At 48.9% G+C, this 23,595-nt stretch overlaps 1 protein-coding gene across 2 annotated transcripts in view; it reads right to left on the bottom strand.

Moving 5' to 3' along the window:
- Positions 1-23,595, bottom strand: part of ZC3H3 (zinc finger CCCH-type containing 3) — a 193,782-nt gene that overhangs the window by 30,116 nt on the left and 140,071 nt on the right. The window contains exons 6-9 of one of the 2 annotated variants that reach the window (XM_080339233.1): positions 16,610-16,694; positions 13,234-13,389; positions 8,391-8,460; positions 483-614 (exon numbers count right to left, since the gene is read on the bottom strand). In XM_080339233.1, coding sequence (XP_080195359.1) covers positions 483-614; positions 8,391-8,460; positions 13,234-13,389; positions 16,610-16,694 — 443 coding nt within the window. The remainder of the gene's footprint in view (positions 1-482; positions 615-8,390; positions 8,461-13,233; positions 13,390-16,609; positions 16,695-23,595) is intronic. The other variant, XM_080339234.1, reaches the window with a different exon arrangement.

Genomic DNA, 23,595 nt, shown 5'->3' with positions numbered 1-23,595 from the left:
AAGACCTGGAGGTGGGCTCCACAAAGCCCCCAGGTGCATAATTAGGCACAGCTTGAGGCTCAGTTACTGCTAAGACTGAATTACAAGATCTAAGGCTCAAGTTTTAACCTGTTATGGAGCCAGCATGCAAAATAAGCTTAAATATCTGTGTTTTTTCTAGGTAAACCAGGGACTTATAAGCCTTTTCCTTCATTTCTCACCTACTTAACTAAGCGGTTTTCAGGGCAACCCAGGGAAGCTTCTCCTGGGGAACGTCTGGCACGTTTGCAAGCTACAACCTTAGATTTGTTTCCTTTCTTTTATTGCTGCCTGCAAAACAACCAAACCACTTTGCCTGTCACCCTTTGGAAAGGCACAGGACTGCTGTTCATCACACCCGGGTGTTCAGCAGCTTCGGTACTGCAGCTCGCGTGAAAAACAACTTGTGGCTTCAGCAAAGGCGCATTCAGCCCAGGACCCCAAGAGCTTGATCCCCTCTTTACCTTTTCTCCCATAGGGCAATAGCCTTTGAGGAAATCCTGGCATATTTCTGCCTTCCTGGACACGTAGACATGGCTGTAGGGACAGTTGCTGTTGCTGCAGATCCCCTTCAAGAAGTAGGAGCACACTGGCATCTGCAAGGGCAGAAGATGAGAAACACATTAGTGTTCCTGCCTACACGTGATAAGGAGCCATTCCAACCCCCAGAACCAAAATAAAACCGTGACATGTGTAAAATAAATATAAGCCTTTTGCCAGCTGCTGATCCCAGGGGTATTTTTAGCTCTTCTTTTGCAATGCAGCTCTTGGACATTCCGTGGTCCCAGCGTATATATGCACAGGGGGGGGAACACGCCTCCGTTAGCATCCTTCAGGATGCTGGAGTGAGGGTGGAAAGCATGAAACTGCCAGCAGAAAGAAAACTGGCTCTGTACGGCATGAGAAAGGATGGGGGAATCATAATGTATCACGGGGGCTTTGCCAGCACCGTGCATGTGGCAGGTTCATCTCCTACTGATGCTCCCAACTATCCTTGAAGAGGAAAGAAGGGGCAAAAGGCACTAAGGTGAACATATTGTCACATGGACAAGGACCAAGAATACCCTTCCCAAGGAGAGATGTGATGGGAACACGTCCCGGTGCGCTGGAGGAGGGATGATCCATGAGGGATGCTCCATGAGGGATGTTCCGCAAGGAACTGAGATGCTGAAATGACTTTACAACCCTTGAGATTGTAAAGAAGATATGTATTTACACGGTGCTGGACACATGGGGTATAACTCCGCCCAAGATGTGTGTAAATTTTCAGTAGCTGTGAGCTTGGTTAAATGCAGTAAAGTGTTATATATTCATGACAGCTTTAGGAACACCTATACATATTCATAACCTGTCCCCAAGGGGATGGTTCTTATTACAATGAGTTCCAGGAGACCACTTCCATAGTCTCCACCTCCAGCTCCTCCTGGTTGCAGCTGCGCAGTGATCATGAACCCAGGTCCTATTCTCTGTACATGGTCACCTTTGGTCCAGTGTGATGAGTTGGTTAGGACTCAGACTGCTGAGCTGGCTAAAACTGGCGTATCTCCTGTCCTGTGCCCAAGTTTCTGTTATCTAGTTCACCCAAGGATGCACCCAAGGATTATTATCTTTGCAAGGCACCAGCAAACTCCTGTTTCTCGTACAATAAGTTACACAAAGCTAAGCAAGGCTAGGCAATAGTGATGTGGGTTAAGAGTTAGCTCTCAAAGTCTTTAAGTGTTAGTTCTTTTAAGTGTTAATTAGTTAACTAACTAATTAGTTAATTGTTAATTCCATGTATAAGAATGCTCCAGGAAGGATGTTCCACAAGGGATGTTCCAGGAGGGATCACTGAATCATAGAATGTCCTCAGCTAGAAGGGACCCACAAGGACCATGAAGTTCAACTCTTGTCCCTGCACAGGACACCCCACAGGTCACACCGTTTGTCTGAGGACATTGTCCAGTCTCTTCTTGAACACTGTCAGGCTTGGGGCCATGACATCTCCCTGGGGACCCTGTTCAGTGTCCAGCACCCTCTGGGTGAAGAACCTTTTCCTCATGTCCAACCTAAACCTCCTCAGCACATCTTCCTGACATTCCCTTGGGTTCTGTCATTGGTCACTAAAGAGAAGAGTTCAGCACCTGCCCATCCTCCTTCCTTTGTGAGGAAGCCGTAACCATCATGAGGTCTCCTCTTAGTCTCCTCTTCTCCAGGCTGAACAAACCAAGTGACTTTAGCTGCTTCTCATACGGCTTCCCCTCCAAACCCTTCGCCAGCTTCGTAGCCCAGGAGGGATGTCCCAGGAGGGATGTTCCAGGAGGAGTGTTCCAAGAGGGATATTCCATGAGGTATGTTACAGGAGGGAGGGAAAAGAGGAGGAGAACCCGAGCGCGGTCGCATCCACGGAGCACAGCCCCACTCCCACCGCTCCTGAGCCTTAGCAGCACGACAGCCGAGACGAGGAAAAGCAAACGAACGAGGATCCTCATCATCCTCCAACCACAAACTTCACCTTCTGCCAGCCGTTATAATTAAAAACAGATTACCAGCCTGCTGCGATATTTCAGCATCCTTAACTCACCGGCTACCGCAGGCAACTTCCTGACCCGACTAAGCAGCAGCAGACGGGAACACGAGTTTCCCGAAGCTGTCATGACGATCCGGCTCCTCCTGCTCGATCCCTTTTTGCTCGTCTATGTGCCGACTTTCCTTACGGATCAGCGCAGTATCAATCCCTCCATTCACTGGCAGCATCTTGGTCCTGACGGTTGGAGCGTCCCCAAACTAATATATACAATCCCACAATAACCACCGCTGACGTTTATCTGGAAAAAAATCCCTTTCCCTGAAGGGCACATGAGGGTTTTAACTAAATGGGCTCACTTGAGGCAAAGAGAGAAATCAGGAGGAGGAGGGGGAAGCGGAGAAGAAAGAAAACAAAGGGTGCTTTAAAAGAGAAGAGTTTATTTTTAATTGTCTTTTAACTGCAGACATTAACATAAAGGACAGGGCTCTGGGGCTATCTTTTTTGGTGGTGGTGGTGTGACCGTAAATGATTCCCTTAATGTAGTTTTTGATATAGAGCCCAAATTAGCTCTAATAAAAAGGGATAATAAAGGCAGCTCTTCTACAAAAATAAACTCCTCCTAGCTGTCAAGCCTGAGCCATTATCAAGAGGAAGCAGCACTCTCATTTCAATTAACCTTGTTTGCACCCCACTACGTCCACACAAATAACAATAACATTAATTCAAGGCACTGGTGCGGTGCGTCCGTATTAGACAGCTTTGACTATGTACACGCTTTGGAGGCGGCGGCTAATGAACCCGAAACTCAACGTGAATTTCCAAATTGCTCACAACAGAGTTTTGAAGCTCTATTAGGGAGAAAAATGCTGATTCTTTGCCGAGCTCCTCAAGGGGAAAAGCTGTTGTAGCAGCAGCGGGTGGTTGCCCGAGTCCTCGCCTCTCGCTAACCTTCGCTCACAAACCCATTCATTCACATTCACCACTTTCTCTCATATATTGGGATGTGACGGCGGCTCTGCCCTGTCATGGAGAGATTCCCACTTTGATAGATGCTCCATCCCTTTCAAGACAAAATTCCACAGCCACCAGCCTTCCCTCTCCTCCAGGCTCCTTTTTCCATTGCCAGATGGGTAGTTTGGCTTTTGAAAGCATCTGCAAAGCATCGTGTCCATCTGGAGCAGCTCGCTGTCCCCAAGAGCATCTTCTGCTTGGAGTCATAGAATCATTTTGGCTGGAAAAGACCCTGAAGATCGAGTCCAACCATTAACCCACCCCTGGCACTGCCCCATGTCCCTGAGAACCTCATCTCCATCTGTTCAACCCTCTAGGGATGGTGACTCCACCACTGCCCTGGGCAGCCTGTTCCAATGCCCAACAGCCCTTTCTAGGAAGAAATTGTTCCTAATATTCAATCTAAACCTCCCCTGGCGCAACTTGAGCAACTTGGAACAAGGGTTTTGTTGCTTAGGATGGGGAAAAGCTCCTCGCTGCTGTGACAGATGAATCCACGCAGCTTTCTCATGTAAAACAGGGGATTATCCCAATTTTTCAGTGGGGAAACTGAGGCACGGGATCACCCCCAGGTTAAGCAAGAGGTTTGTCCTCAAATCAATAGCTAAGCCCTGCAAGCCCTTGGTCCTTCACCTCCTGGGCTGAGCTCCATCCCCAATGACTTCCCATGAAATAACAATAACCTGAATTTCTCTGATTAGGAGGTTGTGGGGTTCCCCCCCAACCCTATAACCACAAAGTGAAATTAAGAGTCAACTAACGGGGCACCAGCAAAACCAGGATCCCCCCAAACCACAGCAGTTGGTGTATCATCATTAACCACACATAGAAAAGCCTTCATTGCACGAAAATCCCAATGTAAATAGCCCAAAACAAGCCACCCCCCATCCTTCATCCAAGGAGGAGACGGGATCCGCTCCAAAAACCCCACAACTGTTAGTTTCATTTGCTGAGCGGCTTCACCTGCGGTTCTCCGCAGCTGATAAATGAGGCCAACGCCACCTTTGCCAGTAATCACGCGGGTTAACGGGGAGCGACGGGAGCTGAAAAGCAAAAGTCGCCTCTTGCTTTGGGCAGCAGCATCCCCGCAGCTATAAATCACCCTGCAAACAGGCTCCAGCTCCGACGAGGAGGTTGTTTCTCTTCCGAGCTCTTGCTGACAAGGTGGCGAGCGGAGACCTATGAACTAACCCCCCCGGGGGCGCCTAATCCTGCGAAAAATCACCCTCCTTCCCCACAGTGCACGGCCAGAAGAGCATTTGTTTCTAAGGCACTTGCCTGCTTCGTTTGGAGGTTTGTTAATTTAATGACTCGGCTTGGGTTTCGATGATGCTTTGGTAGCGGTGAACTCCTGGGGAATAAAGTGCAACAGACAGAGGTCAACTTGCATCCCAGGGGTTTTGTCCCCAAAATGCCATTGGCAAAGTGGCTCTTCTGCAAGAGACTTCACTCCTTTTTAATTGCGTTTTATTACCATGATGATATTATAATTATTCTTAACTCAATTCCTAACCGGTGAGGTGCTGCTGAGGAGGAAAGGTTGAGTTTTCCACATCACGCTGCAGCCGTCGTTCTTCTATCCACCCAAAACAGAGTTCAGAAGCCAAAAGGTTGAGGTCCTCCTTGAGGAGGTGTTTCTGGAGGAGAAACTGAGGCCAGATCTCCACCAGCAAATTAAACAGGTTGAGGAATATTCCTGGTACCGAGACCAGTGGGTACAAACCCATCTGTATCAAACCGCCGCGTCCTTTGGTGCCCAAACCACCGACCGCAATGGCTCCTTGGCCACCTCCAGCTCTCAAGTGTCACCCAGGTTTTTGCCCCGGGACTAAAATCAAGCTCCAGCACCTGCTGAAATACTGTTTAATTTATTAGCCAACGGCTCCAAGCTTTCTGGACAAATATAAATCCTTCACCTCAGACGCACAGGTAGTGCTGCCGTTAGCACTTGCACGTCACTCAATCAGGTGAAAAGAAGTCACTCGCACCAAATCTACTCCAAATCTGCACTAATTATAACAATACTGGATATACCAGCGGCCAGTTCCTTGGCAAAGCTTTCTCTTTTCTCAGAATCACAGAATGTGAAGGATTGGAAGGGACCTGGAAAGCTCATCCAGTGCAATCCCCCCATGGAGCAGGAACACCCAGATGAGGTTACACAGGAAGGTGTCCAGGCGGGTTGGAATGTCTGCACAGAAGGAGACTCCACAACCTCCCTGGGCAGCCTGGGCCAGGCTCTGCCACCCTCACCATGAAGAAGTTTCTTCTCAAATTTAAGTGGAACCTCCTGTGTTCCAGTTTGAACCCATTACCCCTTGTCCTGTCACTGGTTGTCACTGAGAAGAGCCTGGCTCCATCCTCCTGACACTCACCCTTTAGATATCTGTAACCATTAATGAGGTCACCCCTCAGTGTCCTCTTGTCCAGCTCCAGAGCCCCAGCTCCCTCAGCCTTTCCTCACATGGGAGATGCTCCACTCCCTCCAGCATCTTGGTGGCTGCGCTGGACTCTCTCCAGCAGTTCCCTGTCCTGCTGGAACTGAGGAGCCACAACTGGACACAAGATTTCAGGTGTGGTCTCCCCAGGGCAGAGCAGAGGGGCAGGAGAACCTCTCTGACCTACTGACCACCCCCTTCTAACCCACCCCAGGTCACACTGGCTTCCTGGCCACAAGGGCCCAGTGCTGGCTCATGGTCACCCTGCTGTCCCCAGGACCCCCAGGTCCCTTTCCCCTACGCTGCTCTCTAATAGATCATTCCCCAACTTGTACTGGAACCTGGGGTTGTTCCTGCCCAGATTCAAGACTCTACACTTGCCCTTCTTCTATTTCATTAAATTTTTCCCCGCCCAACTCTCAGCCTGTCCAGGTCTCTGATGGCAGCACAGCTTCCAGTGTCACCACTGCTCCCAGCTTGGTGTCATCACCAAACTTGCTGACAGTCACTCTATTTCCTTGTCCAAATCATTGATGAATATATTGAATAACACCGGCCCCAGCACTGCCCCTGAGGCACTGCACTAGATCCAGGCCTCAACTGGACTCTGCCCCATTGACCACGACTCTCTGGCTTCTTCCCTTCAGCCAGTTCACAGTCACCTCACCGCCCGCTCATCCAGACCGCACTCCCTCAGTTCAGCTGTGAGGATGCTGTGGGACACTGTGTCAATGCCTGACTCAAGTCAAGGGAGATCACGTTCACCGCTCTGCCAGCTTCTTTATTTCTGAAGTCTAACTATATATTATAAGAAGGAAAAAAAACCAAACCCAAACCAGCCCTTTTTTTCCTTCTATCAATCCTCATTCCCATCCCTCCTTTGACGCACCACAAGTCAGGGACTGCAGCTGTCCCCAGTCCCTCTTCTCTATTTTATATACTCATGATTAAGTGACTCTGAAGAGAGATACATGTAAAAAACATATGGTGCTTTGCGGCTCGCTCGGAGTGACTCCGCTCGCTGCCAGGATAACTTATGAGCTCTCCACTGACAGCGAACGTGCCTTAGGCAAAGGAGACAAGAAATCCACCTGTCCAAAGGCAAACGCTGCAGGAAAAGGTCCCGTCCGGACATCCCACAGGTTAAATCCTTTCCAGGTCAGTAATCGCGCTGTAATTACCTACATGATGCTGGGGATGAGGAACGGAGTGATGCTCGAAGGGAGCGGGGAGAAAAAGGTGCTATAAGGCCAATTCACAGTGCATGGACTAAATAACCAAAGGTTGAGTAATTAAAAGCAGTATTTCTGGATCCAGCACGGCTCGGGTAAGCTCCGGTCCCTGCTGTGCCCCAGGTACAGCTGCGAAAGCTTCGACCAAGCGGCTTTCAATAAAGGACACATCAAATATCCAGCCAAGGGGGGTTGTAGACTCATCATGATGAAGGACTTGAGACTTATAGGCTTCACCGGGAAAACCGGTCATTGTTTGCATCCCGCTTCCCGGCATCTCCATCCCGACAGCAAAGCCTTGATAACGGAGCTGACAGCAAACGCTCCCCAGGTGGTGACATCGCGCTGGTTGTCGCTTTAATACCCCGGTGGGATTAACCTTATCGCTGTTGTTTGTGTGATCCTTTGTCTGTAGCAGAGAAATGATCCTCCAAATCCATCCAAAAAAGCCGAAATGTAAATATATTCTTGAAGCACAACCCAGCTCAGCAAAGAACCCGCAGTTACACTTAAGCCTTCGGCACCAACTTCACCTCGGCTTCAACGCTTGAGGTCTCCAAAGCGATGTCCCACTGGAGATCCCAGCCACCCAACGGAGGTTAATCTGCTAAATCATCAACTGGTAATCACTAAAAGAAAATCTAATTATTTTTCCACCTTGCTCTGTGTAATAAAACCACAAAGGCCAGAATACATCAAGAAGGTTGGACACGATGATGAACTCAAAAGCTGTTCTGCCAGGCAGTGAAACCCTGGCAGAAACCTTTTTTGGAAAGGGTAATTTATACCTCCAAGCTCTCGGATGTTAAAACATCGTCCTCCTCCAACACCAGCGCAGTGTGATTTAGAGGGAAGGGTGATCCTATGGATGTAGCTAAGGATTAGACGCAACTAAACGCCACTCCTGTGCTCCTTCTCTCCAATCCTTGGAGTTTAAGCGCTGCTTAACCCAACACAAGCCACTCAATGAAGCCCCAGGAGCTCTGGTTTCCAATCCACTCCTTAACGGGTTCATCTACCCATTGACCACTCTGGTCGAAGAGGCGCACACTGCTCTTACAAACCCATAATGAGCCTGAGCAGCTTGGCCATTAAACTACAAATGAACTCTGTTGGAAGCACGCAAGGTGGTGGTGATGGGCTCTTAGAGCCGCAACGCGCTCATTGGGAAGCCATACAGACCTTGTCTTTGGACACCTTGTGGGAAAACGAACAGGTCCCGTCCGTTTTCTTGCACGTGCCACGGAGAAACCTGTTGATACACCAGAAGGAGAGGGTTGAGCATGAGGTGGGTCACAAAACTTGCGATTTTAAACCGTGAGGTTCAGGGATCATAGAATCGTTTTGGTTCAAAAAGACCCTCAAGATCATCGAGTCCAACCTTTAACCCAACCCTGGCACTAAATCACGTCCCTAAGAATATTGTTGCGGTTGAGACGGACAAACGACATAGACCAAGTTCTTCCAGGATGAGAGTAGTAGATGCCATTTACTGCCACAAGTGCATTTTTATACAGTTTTACCAATTCATGTGTCTCTTCACTATTGGTTACAAGTTACAGCAGTAACATCTCCTTGACTATTTTTGCTATCATCAATGTTACTCTTTTACTCCCTTCTCTCTCATGGGTACATCCTTAACATCTCCGGATACTCCTTTACTCCCATCTTTCTCATGGGTAGGCCTTACTATCTTCAAGGCTAATTTCTGTTCCAACGCCCTCCATCAGGGAATCCAAGGACCCACCGTAGTCCCACAGAATCTCGGTAGATGATGATCCCAGAAGAAGAAAGGTCCTTCCTAGAGCCCTGATTACACAGAATCATTTCATTTCAGTTGGAAGAGACCTTCAGGATCATCAAGTCCAACCTCACTCTGGCCCTAACCCATGTCCTTAAGAACCTCATCTAAACGCCTCCAGGGATGGTGACTCCACCATTGCCCTGGGCAGCCTGTTCCAATGCCCAACAACCCCTTCCGTGAAGCATTTTTTCCTAATATTCAACCTAAACCTCCTCTGGTGCAACTTGAGGCCGTTTCCTCTTGTCCTATCACTTGCAACTTGTGAGAAGATGCTGGATGAAGCACCAGGAGGTGTGAGTGGCCAACAACCAGGAGGAGCAGAGACAGGCACACAATAGAAACCAAGATCTCAAGGTATGTAAGGATTTTTGGACTCAGAAGTTCTCCTAAGAGCTACCAGTGTGACAGCAGATTAATAACATAAACATGTTATCATGGGAAGAGCGCTGGTCTGAACACCCCAAATAGCAGAGTCCAGGGGTACGTCTATTAACCTTGCAGGTAGTTCTGGATCATAGAATACACCCCCAGCTTTATGTATAAAATCTGGTTAAATTTAGAGCCGAGCATGGAGAGACTCATTAAAAATGAAATCAAATTCAGATTGGTATGAACAAAGGATAAATGGGAACATATAGATGCGAGAATCAGCTGGTTGATGGCAACTAGTTTTGCAGATGATTGCAATCATGGGGTAACTATTAATACTTGCACCTCCTCAAAACAGCAGATCTGCAAAATAAAGGACACCGTAAACAGCAGCCTGAGAAAATTAAGAGAAAATAACACAAAGTCTAAGAACGGGATTGGAGCTGGAAGGCACCATGGTACGGAGACAAAAGACCTGGAATAAATCAGATTTGTCCTCGAGTGATTCGTGGAAAGGGGTGGTGATTCATGGGAAGAGTGGGTGACACTGGAGGCTGTGCTGCCACCCAGAGACCTGGACAGGCTGGAGAGTTGGGCAGGGAGAAATGTAATGAAATATAACAAGGGCAAATGTAGAGTCTTGAATCTGGGCAGGAACAACCTCAGGTTCCAGTATAAGTTGGGGAGGGACCTATTAGAGAGCAGAGTAGGGGAAAGGGACCTGGGGGTCCTGGGGACAGCAGGGTGACCATGAGCCAGCACTGGGCCCTTGTGGCCAGGAAGCCAATGGGACCTGGGGTGGGTTAGAAGGGGGTGGTCAGTAGGTCAGAGAGGTTCTCCTGCCCCTCTGCTCTGCCCTGGGGAGACCACACCTGGAATCTTGTGTCCAGTTGTGGCCCCTCAGTTCCAGCAGGACAGGGAACTGCTGGAGAGAGTCCAGTGCAGTCACTAAGATGCTGAAGGGAGTGGAGCATCTCCCCTGTGAGGAAAGGCTGAGGGAGCTGGGGCTCTCAAGCTGGACAAGAGGACACTGAGGGGGGGACTCATTCATGGGGATCAATATGGAAATAGTGTCAGGAGGATGGAGCCAGGCTCTTCTTGGTGACAACCAATGATAGGACAAGGAGTAATGGGTACAAACTGGAACACAGGAGGTTCCACTTAAATTTGAGAAGAAACTTCTTCCTGGTGAGGGTGTCAGAGCCTGGTCCAGGCTGCCCAGGGAGGTTGTGGAGTCTCCTTCTGTGCAGACATTCCAACCCGCCTGGACACCTTCCTGTGTAACCTCATCTGGGTGTTCCTGCTCCATGGGGGGATTGCACTGGATGAGCTTTCCAGGTCCCTTCCAATCCCTGACATTCTGTGATTCTGTGAAATGGGGCAGGATGAAGACCTGAAAGATGTCAAGGACCAGATTTGATTGCTAACAAATGAGTCAAGTGAGGACCCAGTAGCCGTTATCCCTTGTCCTCTACGTCACCAGAAAAAATCCTGACCTGATACCTTGGACACACGTGCTTCGGTGCTGGTGAGGATGGTTACAGGAGAAAAAGTGAAATCAGTTGAAAAAAAACCACCTTTCCCTCCTATATGGTCTCCCATCAGGCTTTGTGCAACCTCCAAATGATTTCTAGCCCAGCAGCAATTTTACGGAGAAATTACTCACGGAGTTCATCAGCGGAGTTGGCTTTTCTACACTTTTTGAACGACTAATAATATAGTTTAATCAACTGTCGGGCAGGTATAATGAGCTGGCAACATGAATCAGTCCTCCCGTAATAAATTATCGAGTCTCGGAGCTACTCGGCATCACGGGCTGAAGGATTCAGATCTGTTGCACAGATCCAAGCGGATCTGAGAAATGATTCCGAAAATGATGCGCTCGTGTCACCCAGCTTGAATCTGCATGACTCCAACATCTGCACCAAGTATCACCCTGTATCAAATCCTTTAAGTCAGATGGTCCCTTTGGGGATGGGTTAAAATTTGTAGCCTCAAAATTCCACTTGGCAAACACCGATGGCATCCTCAACCTGACAGCAGCAAGTAAATCACGAAGGATTATTATTCTGCTTATATTAAAAAAATGCTGATTTGATCTTATTACTAATTCTGAAAACATTATTCTGATTTTTAAATGCACAAAGATATGAAAGGTTATTTACTAGACATATATGTCCTGGTGATAATATCCACCTCCAAAATGTGAAATAAATATTTCTGTAATCCCTGTAGGTTGTGGAGAACAACCAAAAAGTGTGTATTTAATGTGGAGGCTGGTTGTGCGACACATTATCAGCATTAATAGGTGGAAAATGCTGTATAAATTTAGGGAAAAATTACAAGAAGAGATTAAATAGACATTGATTCTCCATTCTGGGAAGTTTGGACAGGGACAGGAGGACTATAGAGCTACAAATGGTGCTTAGAAAGTGATCAGAGAATGATTATTCCATCCTTCTCAAGAACCACAAGCAAGGAAGTGTCCAATATAGGAGTTGAGCAGCCAGTTAACGAAACACTTTTCCAACAGTCCATAATTCAATTGTGCAACCCATGGCCCTAAATACCATATGTTAAAGAAAAGACTAAATAAATTCACCAAAAAATACCCTGTTGACCGTTACATGATGATGGTTTGGTGGCAACCTCTAGTAATTGAAATAAAAACAACCTTCCAGGCTGCCAGAAGTTGAGAGGCCCCAGTCAGGAGAAAGAGTCCTTCTCAATGTCCTTGGTCTTGCCCTCATCCTGTAGGTATCTACCAACCCAACGGGGTTGTGTAGACCCTAGGCCTGACCCAGAACAGCTGTCCTTGTGGTCTTACATCTCTGCTATCAGGTTGTTTCCGTGCAGAATATCATATGATGTATCACATGTGGACTTGAGAGTGTTGGGTGACAGTTGGACTCAATGATCCTGTAGAATCATAGAATCATTTTGGTTGGAAAAGACCTTTAAGATCATTGAGTCCAACTGTTAACCCAACACTGGCACTAACCCATGTCCCTGAGAACATCAACTCCATGTCTGTTCAACCCCTCCAGGGATGGTGACTCCAGCACTGCCCTGGGCAGCCTGTTCCAATGTCCGACAGCCCTTTGGGGAAGAAATTGTTCCCCAGATCCAGCCTCAACCTCCCCTGGCACAACTTGAGGCCGTTTCCTTTGCTCCTGGCGCTTGTTCCTGGGGAGCAGAGCCCGACCCCCCCTGGCTCCAAGCTCCTTTCAGGCAGTTCAGAGATCAGAAGGTCTCCCCTCAGCTCCTGTTCTCCAGCTGAACCCCCCAGGTCCCTCAGCCGCTTCCATCACACTTGTGCTTCAGCCCCTCACCAGCTCCGTTCCCTTCTCTCAACTCGCTCCAGCACCTCAAGGCCTTTCTTGGTATGAAGGGTCCAAAACTGACTCCAGGATTCAAGGTTTGGCCTCCCCACTGCCCAGCACATGGGGACGGTCACTTCTCTAATCCTACTGGCCATACATCTTAAAGCTTTTTTCCAACCAAAATGATTCTATGAACAAGCACAAAAACCAAACAATAGGCCAGTCCACCATGGCCAATGATGAAGGGCAACAGGCACAGACTGAAGCACAGGAGCTTCCATCTGAATATGAGGAGAAACTTCTTTCCTTTGAGGTGCCAGAGCCTGGAACAGGCTGCCCAGAGAGGTTGTGGAGTCTCCTTCTCTGGAGACATTCAAACCCGCCTGGACATCTTCCTCTGCGATCTGCTCTGGTGACCCTGCTTTAGCAGGTGGGTTGGACTGGATGATCTCCAGAGGTCCCTTCCAAACTCAACCATTCTGTGATTCTATGATGGCACAAAGCCTGTGGTTGCTGTGTCCATCCATACCTGGTGCAGACGGCCACCTTCTCTGGATCGTGTATGTAGGGGCAGTTCTCTCCGCGATTACATTTGCCGAAGCGGTTGTAGTACATACAATATTCCTTCTTCTTTTTCTTCTGCTTGGCTTGACGAATGATGGCCAAACTCCGCTGAACGGCACGGCTAAATGGAGAAAGACAGATAGGGTCAGGTAACAACCCCAACTTCAACACAACGATGAGAAGACAAGACAACAGCACCCGAAATGACACAGGAGCCCAAGTTTTACTTTGAAGAGAGAGTGAGATATTCAGGACATTCCTGCTGGGTCATAACTTCTTAGTTTTTTTTAATGTTTTGGCCAACTTTACCCTGCATCTTTAAAAATCTGCAAGATGAGGCCAATCTCCCTGGGAACATCTACAGGACAGGTTGTAATCAACTGCCTGGAAAGCATCTCTGCAGAAGATCTGGGGACAACAAAGCACCAAGGAGTCAACCAGGTGCCCTTGTGGTGATGACACCAACCACAGCGTGGGCTGTGTGAGAAGGAACGCAGCCGGGAGGATGAGGGATGGGATCCACCACTTCTATTTGGCACTTGCAAGACCACAACTGGGCACTGGGTCCAGTGGAGGCCACTGAGACGGTTGGGGCTGGAGCACAGGACATCTGAGAAGAGGCCACAGGCTGATTTGGACTGTGAACTGGCTGAAGGGAAGAAGCCAGAGAGTCGTGGTCAATGGTGGAGTCCAGTTGAGGCCCATATCTAGTGCAGTGCCTCAGGGGTCAGTACTGGGGCCGATATTATTCAATATATTCATCAATGATTTGGATGAGGGAATAGAGTGACTGTCAGCAAGTTTCCTGATGACACCAAACTGGGAGCAGTGGGTGACACTGGAAGCTGTGCTGCCATCAGAGACCTGGACAGGTTGGAGAGATGGCAGGGAAAAATGTAATGAAATAGAACAAGGGCAAGTGAAGAGTCTTGAATCTGGGCAAGAACAACCCCAGGTTCCAGTACAAGTTGGGGAATGACCTATTAGAGAGCAGCGTAGGGGAAAGGGACCTGGGGGTCCTGGGGACAGCAGGGTGATCATGAGCCAGTACTGGGCCCTTGTGGCCAGGAAGCCAATGGGACCTGGGGTGGGTTAGAAGGGGGTGGTCAGTAGGTCAGAGAGGTTCTCCTGCCCCTCTGCTCTGCCCTGGGGAGACCACACCTGGAATCTTGTGTCCAGTTGTGGCCCCTCAGTTCCAGCAGGACAGGGAACTGCTGGAGAGAATTCAGCGCAGGGCAACAAAGATGCCAAAGGGAGTGGAGCATCTCCCTTGTGAGGAGAAGAAACTTCTTCATGGTGAGGGTGGCAGAGCCTGGCCCAGGCTGCCCAGGGAGGTTGTGGAGTCTCCTTCTCTGCAGACATTCCAACCCGCCTGGACACCTTCCTGTGTAACCTCATCTGGGTGTTCCTGCTCCGGGGGGGATTGCACTGGATGAGCTTTCCAGGTCCCTTCCAGCCCCTGACATTCTGGGATTCTGTGTGTGATCTGTCCAGCAAGGAGAACGCCAAGGGGATTCTTACTGTCCTCTGTGACTTCTTCATGGGATGGTGCAGAGAAGGTGGAACCAGAGCTTCTCAGAGAAAGATGTTGGAAGGACATGGTTCTCTGAGGCGGGAGGAAGGACAGAGCTCTCCAGAGATCCCTTCCCACCTGCACAACTGCAATTCTCTCCAATGATTTTATGAGCATGGAGAGACCTTCCCACAGTTTTGGGGAACACGGTGAGGCAGAAAACATCCTCTCTCTTGCTGGGTAACACCAAATATCAGGAAAATTCACTGTTAATTGCCTGGTACCACTAGAGGTTAGGTAAGGATATCAGAAGTTGCTTAGCACGCATTTCCACAAGCTTCCAGTTGAAAAGGTCCCAACAGCTATGGAGATGTACGAGACCAGGAGGAAGATGGGAAACATTGAGATCTGGGGAAATGTGACACCATGGAGGGCACGTTTGATCTCTTTGAGAAGATAATTAGATGGTAAAGCCCAGTCAACTCAAGTTTGAAGAGGACACGGTGCTCTGGATGGGCAAACAAAAGCTGCTCACCTTCAGTTCTATGGGTAGTTGTATTCATTGCTTCCTTAGAGACTAAGAATAAATATATACATATAAAATTATTTTTATTATATGTATCATATAGAAATATTCTGTAATATTAATGTATTTCCACAGTGTTCGTCCTCTTGGTGCAAGAACCACAGGTCTAAGGGTCACAGCAGCATTGCCCATGATAAATACTCACTCAAGGAAACTATTTATGGGGGAAAGCACATTTTTACTTTTATAATTATTGGTTGTCTGCAGTTCTTAAGTTAAAATTAAATGAGAAAAAGAGAACTTTGCACAGCCAAAGCCCCATTTCAGTATCGGAAATGCCGCCACCTCTTCCATTACAAATGGCTGGGGGGACACCAAGCCCCACCATAAATTGATTCTTGGTACCTGAGGTGCTTCCAAGGCCAATGCAAGGCAAGCGGTGACATGGCATAATAAATAATTACAAATATAATATATTTTTTTCTGAAATTATGATATTGAAAGAGCGTTTTCCCATAGTCAACACTTCAGCTACTTGTGATACCCGGCCAGGCCACCGGCCATGTTGATATGCACAGAGAACATTTGCAGGTTGGACTCCATCAGCAATTAACTCCGATGGCAAATTTTAAATTACTTGATATTAGCGGGAGGATATGATAAAATATAGCTAGAATGTGGCATTACGTCTGTATAGCGACATCTGGAACAGACGCATTTCGGTAATAAATTCTAGTCTGCTACAATTAAGAGGGACTTGTCTGTAAACGCTCGTACTTAAGGACGTGATGATTTGTGGCACATCTGTAGCACAAAAAAATAGGCGAAGAGAAAGCTGGGAGGGTGTTAAACATCGGGAATGTGCCGTCATTCTCCCATACACGGTGTTTTCCAGTTGCAACGTGGCAGGTTCCCAGTTTGCGGGTAGGGCAGCGAGAAGGAAAACCTGCATGTTTTGCTGGGCTGAATTGGGATGGGCTTCTCCAAATTGGGGGAAAACCCCAAAATACCCCTTGAGAACAATATGGTTGATTTAAAAAGGGAGTTTCCAAGCGGGATTTGTTCGCAGAAAGGTGTTGCCAGCCATTAGTAACATCTCAAACCCTTTCCAAGCAGAAACCGTGGCTTTGTGCTGAACCAAAACCAAACCACTTTGTAGAAGAGGAGAGGAAAAAACCACAATGGTCAGAGCTTCACCAAATAAACAGCCAGTTAAATAGCTGCATCTCAAGCTTCCGACATAAATCACGTGCAGCAATTGGAGGGGGAGCACGTTGGTCGTTCGTTGTCGCAAGTACAGACCTGGCGATGTATCGGCTCGTCGCTGATCTGTTCAGGCAGCTGGACGGAGAGGAGCCAGGACTGGGGGTGCAAAGCAACCGCGCTGCTGGCAACAGAGAAGAAAAACATAGGTTAATCCTCTCCAAATCACGACATTTTGCAGGAATTCACGCAACCCTGAGTATCTTAGGTCTACAAAAATGATCAGAGGGGTGGATATGTTTTCTGTGAGGACAAGCTGAGGGAGTCGGGATCGTTCAGCCTGGAGGAGAGAAGCGCTGAGGAGACCTTATTGTGGCCTTAAAATATTTAAAAGGGGCTGATAAGAAAGATGGGGACTGACTTTTTAGCAGGGGCTAGTGCAATAGGACAAGGGTGAAGGTTTTATATTAAAATAGGGGAGATTCAGGCTGGACATGAGGACGAAATTGGTGCCCCTGTGGGTGGTGAGAGCCTGGCCCAGGTTCCCAGAGAGGTGGTGGATGAACCATCCCTGGAGACATCCCAGGCCAGGCTGGACGGGGCTCTGAGCAACCTGAGCTGGTGAAGATGTCCCTGCTCATGGCAGGAGTGGCACTGGGTGACCTTCAAAGGTCCCTTCCAACCCAAACCATTCCATGATCTTATTGCTTAACCCAAAACAAGCAGCTCCCAGACCCCAGATACATGAGGATGCTCTTTACAAATTTCCACACTGCCGGAGCAGCCACAGCAAAGGGGCTCCATGCCAGCTCCAAACCCAGCAAGGACCTTTCCCCTCAGCACCAAAACACATCAAAAACCCCCTGTGAGCGCCTTGAACACTCCACAAATTTCCACGCGTGGCTTGGCTGCTGGGGAAGCCCAGCGGCCTGCCTCTGATGCACATTAATTAAATTGTCCTTGAGTGGCGTCGGGGAAAAGAAAAACAAGCCTGAATCGAAAATAAAGGCTGTATCTCAGTTTTCCAGGTGGTGGGAGAGCGGCTCAGTCACTCACCTGCCTGCCCGGGCGTGTTGGGGAGTGAGTGAGCGGAATTTGATAACCCAGCGGCGTGTTCTCCCCGAGCTGTCACTCGGGCCGCCGGCCGCGCCGGAGCCCCATCTGTTCCCTCCACACACCGGAGCGATGCCGGCACGGGCGGCACGAGCCTGTCGATCAGAAGCATTGTTGCCTCTTTTTTTGGCTTTCCCCTCAGCGCTGAGCCGTAAGAGCATCTTTTCAACAACTTTTCGGCTCTAGAATAAACGCCGCTCAACTCTGCGTCGCTATAAAGATGCCGCAGAGCATCTCTTAGCGAGGACGTGGGTTATGAGGCCAGCGCGCTCGAGCAAGGTTGACTCCCCAACTGACCAACGTAGAAAAGACCCAAATTAAAGTCCGACCATTAGGGAAGGGATAGAGCATCCCTCAACCCTCTGCAATTATGTTTAATGATCGTTAAAGCAAGCTCAGCAGGATGGGCTGCACCAGGAGCCGGTTCCCCAGGGCGGCCGTAAATCCCTCTAAATATTTAATACCCGGGTATGAAAGCGGATTCTCGGGGACAACCACACTCCCTTAGTTGTGTGCCATCTTTTTAGTTAAAGCAGCTTGATAACCACATCCTGGCCAGAAAGGAGGAATCACTAAAGAAATAAATAGAGAAGTTAATAACTCAAGGGTGCAACAGCCTCATGCCACTGGTTTTTAATTTAAATATGGCAAAAAAACACCCACGGCATAAGGTTTTTTTCTTTTATCTTCTGGCAAGAAGTCACGCTGTTATATACGGACATGGGATGTGCATCTCCCATTATGGACTCTCACTGTGAATTAATTCACAGCCTAGAGGGTTGTTTAACCACCCAAGGGCTGGTCCCATCCCCAGCAAAATCCGGGTGAGATTCACCCATCCAGAGCATCAACCACATCTGGCAGGCGGCAAAAACCCTTTCATCCATGCTTTCTCACCGTTTAATTACTCATCCCGAGTGCAAATCCTCTCCAAACTATTAGAAAACCACCTAAGTATTCACCCAGGAGGAGAGAGCCCAGCGGCTGCGTAACGCGGCCGCTTCGGAAGCTCCGTAATTAATTTCGCCGTTGATTGGGATTTATGGAGGAAATTCAGGCTCTGGCATGATGGTATTTTTAGAAGCCTTTGCATCAGGCAAAAAGAAGTTTAAATACAAGGAAGGCTCTGCGAGCATCAAAGCAGCAAGGGGAGAGATGCAGGAGAGCAGGTTTGATGTCTCAGACCTTTAAGGAGATCCAAGGAGAACAAAAGTTGATTTTCAGAGTGGTCACTGACTTGAGATGCCCAGAGCTGCTACCAAAAGATTTGCTTTAATACATGCAAAGCTTCTGAGATTTTGCAGACAGTGGAGATTTAGAGTGTATCTATATTATCAATGCGGCTAAGCAAAAGACACCGGAGAAGTGGATAAAGGTTAAAATGTAAAAATTAGGAGCTGAAATTTGCTGCTGTCTGGACTAAATTAAAAGGGAAGTGATCCTTCCCCTGTACTCTGCATTGGGGAGGCCACACCTGGAGTATTGTGTTCAGTTCTGGGCCCCTCAGCTCAGGAAAGAGATTGAAGTGCTGGAGCGGGTCCAGAGAAGAGCAACAAGACTGGGGAAGGGACTTGAGCACAAGCCCTATGGGGAGAGGCTGAGGGAGCTGGGCTTGTTTAGTCTGGAGAAGAGGAGGCTTAGAGGTGAGCTCAGCACTCTCTAGAACTACCTGAAGGGCAGTTCTAGCCAGGTGGGGATTGGTCTCTTCTCCCAGGCAGTCAGCAATAGGACAAGGGGCCATGGGCTTCAACTCTGCCAAGGGATATTTAGGCTGGGTATTAGAAAGGAATTCTGCGCAGAGAGAGTGGTCAGGCATTGGAATGGCTGCCCAGGGAGGTGCTGGACTCACCGGCCCTGGAGGTTTTTAAGCTGAGACTGGACATGGCACTTAGTGCCATGATCTAGTCAATGGACTGGAGTTGGACCAAGGGTTGGGCTTGGTTATCTCTGAAGTCTTTTCCAATCCAGTCCATTCTGTGATTTTGTGAAAAAAAAAGCCAAAATGATGCCCCCAGAGCTTGACTCTGATCTCTGAGAGTCTTGTTTGGTCCAGACACAACCAATTTTCAGTTTGTAGGCCAGACACCAATCCCAAATGTGTCGCGTTTTGCTCCCCAAACAGGCGAAGCATCGGCGTCGGGACGCGGCGGTGCTGTCGGATCGCGGGCGAAACTCCTACCTCCTGTATCACTTTTTCCTCTATATTGCAAAAGTCCCTGGCTGCAAAACGATTTCAATAAGCGGCACGGCAAGTTCCTCCCCTGTGCATGCTCAAAGGCGGTGGGAACGGGGGGAGACAAATATATATATATGGAAAAAGAAAATCAAAGCTGCTGGGGAAAGCAGCAAGAACTGCACATTAAGGGTTTTTTAACTGATTACACACAGCACGGCGGCGTCAGGCTTGATATTTTATACCCTGCGTAAGGGACAGGTGTTTTTCTCTCTCTGCTTTTCCTTTTTTTTTGCTCTTTCTTAATGATTTAGTCGGTTCGAAGAGCATCATCTGTAAGGAAACACACGGCCCGTGCAAACGGGGGTTGTTTTCTCTCAATGCATCATCCCGGCGGCGGCGGCTCCCGGTTGTTACATCAAGTGCAAGAGGCGAGAAGTGATTGTTGTACCTACCCCAGCCGTGAGACTCGTCGCATCGCTCCGGAGGGAGCGGGAGCTGTCATGTTCATTAAACGCATGATTACAGCTATGATTAATAGCGGGGGCTACAGCCTAACTCCTTTATTTCTATATATTTTTTCCCTGCTCCTCTGAAAGGATCCACAGCCGAGCAGTCTCACCATCCATCAACACCCATAGAATAATTCGGACCTTTTATTGTTTTCCATAACCCCAAAACGTATCTCAGGGTTTGAGAGGTCTCTGACCTCCAACCTGCTCCTTCTTCTCCAGGGAAACATCGGCAGAAATTTGCTTTGGCAGCCCAGGAATCACAGAATCACAGAATCCCAGAATGTCAGAGGTTGGAAGGGACCTCAAAAGCTCATCCAGTGCAATCCCCCCATGGAGCAGGAACACCCAGATGAGGTTACACAGGAAGGTGTCCAGGCGGGTTGGAATGTCTGCAGAGAAGGAGACTCCACACCCTCCCTGGGCAGCCTGGGCCAGGCTCTGACACCCTCACCCCCAACAAGTTTCTTATCAAATTTAAGTGGGACCTCCTGTGTTCCATTTGCACCCATTACCCCTTGTCCTACCATTGGTTGTCACTGAGAGGAGCCTGGCTCCATCCTCCTGACACTCCCCCTTTATATATCTGTAAACATTAATGAGTCACCCCTCAGTGTCCTCTTGTCCAGCTCCAGAGCCCCAGCTCCCTCAGCCTTTCCTCACACGGGAGATGCTCCACTCCCTTCAGCATCTTTGTTGCCCTGCGCTGGACTCTCTGCAGCAGTTCCCTGTCCTGCTGGAACTGAGGGGCCACAACTGGGCACAAGATTCCAGGTGTGGTCTCCCCAGGGCAGAGCAGAGGGGCAGGAGAACCTCTCTGACCTACTGACCACCCCCTTCTAACCCACCCCAGGTCCCATTGGCTTCCTGGCCACAAGGGCCCAGTGCTGGCTCATGGTCACCCTGCTGTCCCCAGGACCCCCAGGTCCCTTTCCCCTACACTGCTCTCTAATAGGTCATTCCTCAACTTACACTGGAACCTAGGGTTGTTCTTGCCCAGATTCAAGACTCTTCACTTGGCCTTGTTCTATTTCATTACATTTTTCCCTGCCCAGCTCTCCAGCCTGTCCAGGTCTCTGATGGCAGCACAGCTTCCAGTGTCACCCACTGCTCCCAGCTTGGTGTCACCAGCAAACTTGCTGACAGTCACTCTATTCCCTCATCCAAATCATTGATGAATATATTGAATGATACCGGCCCCAGCACTGCCCCCTGAGGCACTGCACTAGATACAGGCCTGGGAGCAACGTTTGGTGATTTCCACGATGCCAACATGGGGAGCAAGATGCTTCCATCCAACTCCAGCACCCAAGGGCTTGCGATACAACAAATGCACAGCAAAAAAGACGCTTGAAATGTCCCCTTGCGTTAAAAATCGACTGCAAATATTACACGGAGGGAGCACAGTTAATTATTACCTGCTTAATTATTTAGGAAGGACTTTATTGCTCCTAGAGCACAGCTCAAGGACCAGGACCTCATCATGTGGAGAGGTCTGTTTGTGTATTTGATTTAGTAATTTCTTTTTTATGTGTTGTTATTTTTTATATGGTGGAAAGACTGTAGGAAATGGAAATAGTCTGAAAAAAGGACAAGTTGCAGAGCCCACGGGATGTGCAAGAAGGTGAGAGCATCGTTCAGGTACGGCCTGTGTCCACCATGCAGGTCACGCTCCTCGGAGCCCATCACTGCCCATGTTTCCACTGCCCCAAATCAAGGATAATTTATGGGAATTACACAGGGAGGGAATTGGAACAGGCTGCCCAGGGCAGTGGTGGAGTCATCATCCCTGAAGGGGTTGAACAGACACCGAAATGAGGTTCTCAGGGACATGGGGTTGGGTTAGGTTAATGGTTGCACTCCATGATCTTCAGGGTCTTTTCCAACCAAAATGATTCTATGAAGCAACGAGGGTTTTGCCCAAGTGACCTCGGCCAGCAGACGATCGGATGCTCCGACTCAGGGGAGACTGTAACGGAATCATCCCAGCTTCCCGTTAACTCTCGCTCGTCAAGGGAAGCGGTTTTGCCATCAGCCACGCTTGCTTCAACTCAGCCTGTTCCAACACGACCTTGACACGCAGGAAAAGGCTTCCTCGAACCACACAGGCTCCTTTAATAAGACCCACGATAACCTCGTTTCGCACGGTGCAGGCAGCCTACTCCACAAACAGCCGAGCGATTCATTTTGTGAATCTCTCCTTCGCTTTATTGCTGAACAAAATGTTTTGAGGCTGGCACTCGGGGAAATTTATTTCTTTAATTATTATTCATTTAAGTGGGTTCCACTGTTTCAGATGATCAGCACTAGCAGCTGCTGGGGGTAATTTATTTTCCTCACTGGACAGCAGAAGCTCTCAGTCTCCAAAAGGTAACAGCAAAACAACGGATGAGCTGCCACGACACAAACGCGGCTTTTTGCTCCTTCTGGTTGCACCACAGGTCTAAGAGGAACATGATGTGCCTGGGTCAGGTGGTCACAAGTGTTTTATTAATGAAGCAACCTCAATTAATGAAGCAAGCTTCAGGATCGCTGGTGTTGTACGAGTAGATAGATGTTTGCAAGGAGCCCAGAGAAGATGCCACGGAGCATCACTGAAGGTGGTAAAACCCTGGCCCAGGTTGGTCAGAGAGGTGGTGGATGCCCCATCCTTGGAGACATCCCAGGCCAGGCTGGATGGAGCTCTGAGCAACCTGAGCTGGTGAAGATGTCCCTGCTCATGGCAGGGTATGGACCGGATGGGCTTTGAAGGTCCCTTCCAAACCAAACTACTCCATGATTCTGTGATTATCCAAGCTCTGTAAGCTCTGGTCTACACCAGCACTGGATATAAGTTGGGGAATGACCTATTGGAGAGCAGTGTAGGGGAAAGGGACCTGGGGGTCCTGGGGACAGCAGGATGACCATGAGCCAGCACTGGGCCCTTGTGGCCAGGAAGCCAAGGGGACCTGGGGTGGGTTAGAAGGGGGTGGTCAGTAGGTCAGAGAGGTTCTCCTGCCCCTCTGCTCTGCCCTGGGGAGACCACACCTGGAATCTTGTGTCCAGTGGTGGCCCCTCAGTTCCAGCAGGACAGGGAACTGCTGCAGAGAGTCCAGCGCAGCCACCAAGATGCTGAAGGGAGTGGAGCATCTCCCGTGTGAGGAAAGGCTGAGGGAGCTGGGGCTCTGGAGCTGGACAAGAGGACACTGAGGGGTGACCTCATTCATGTTTATAGATATCTAAAGGGGGAATGTCAGGAGGATGGAGCCAGGCTCTTCTCGGTGACAAGCAATGATAGGACAAGGGGT

This window comes from Nesoenas mayeri, assembly GCF_963082525.1.
Source record: "Nesoenas mayeri genome assembly, chromosome: 2".
NCBI classification, from domain to species: Eukaryota; Metazoa; Chordata; class Aves; order Columbiformes; family Columbidae; genus Nesoenas; species Nesoenas mayeri.
Note: the sequence above shows the minus strand (reverse complement) of the source record. Positions and strands in the feature narration are given on the sequence as shown.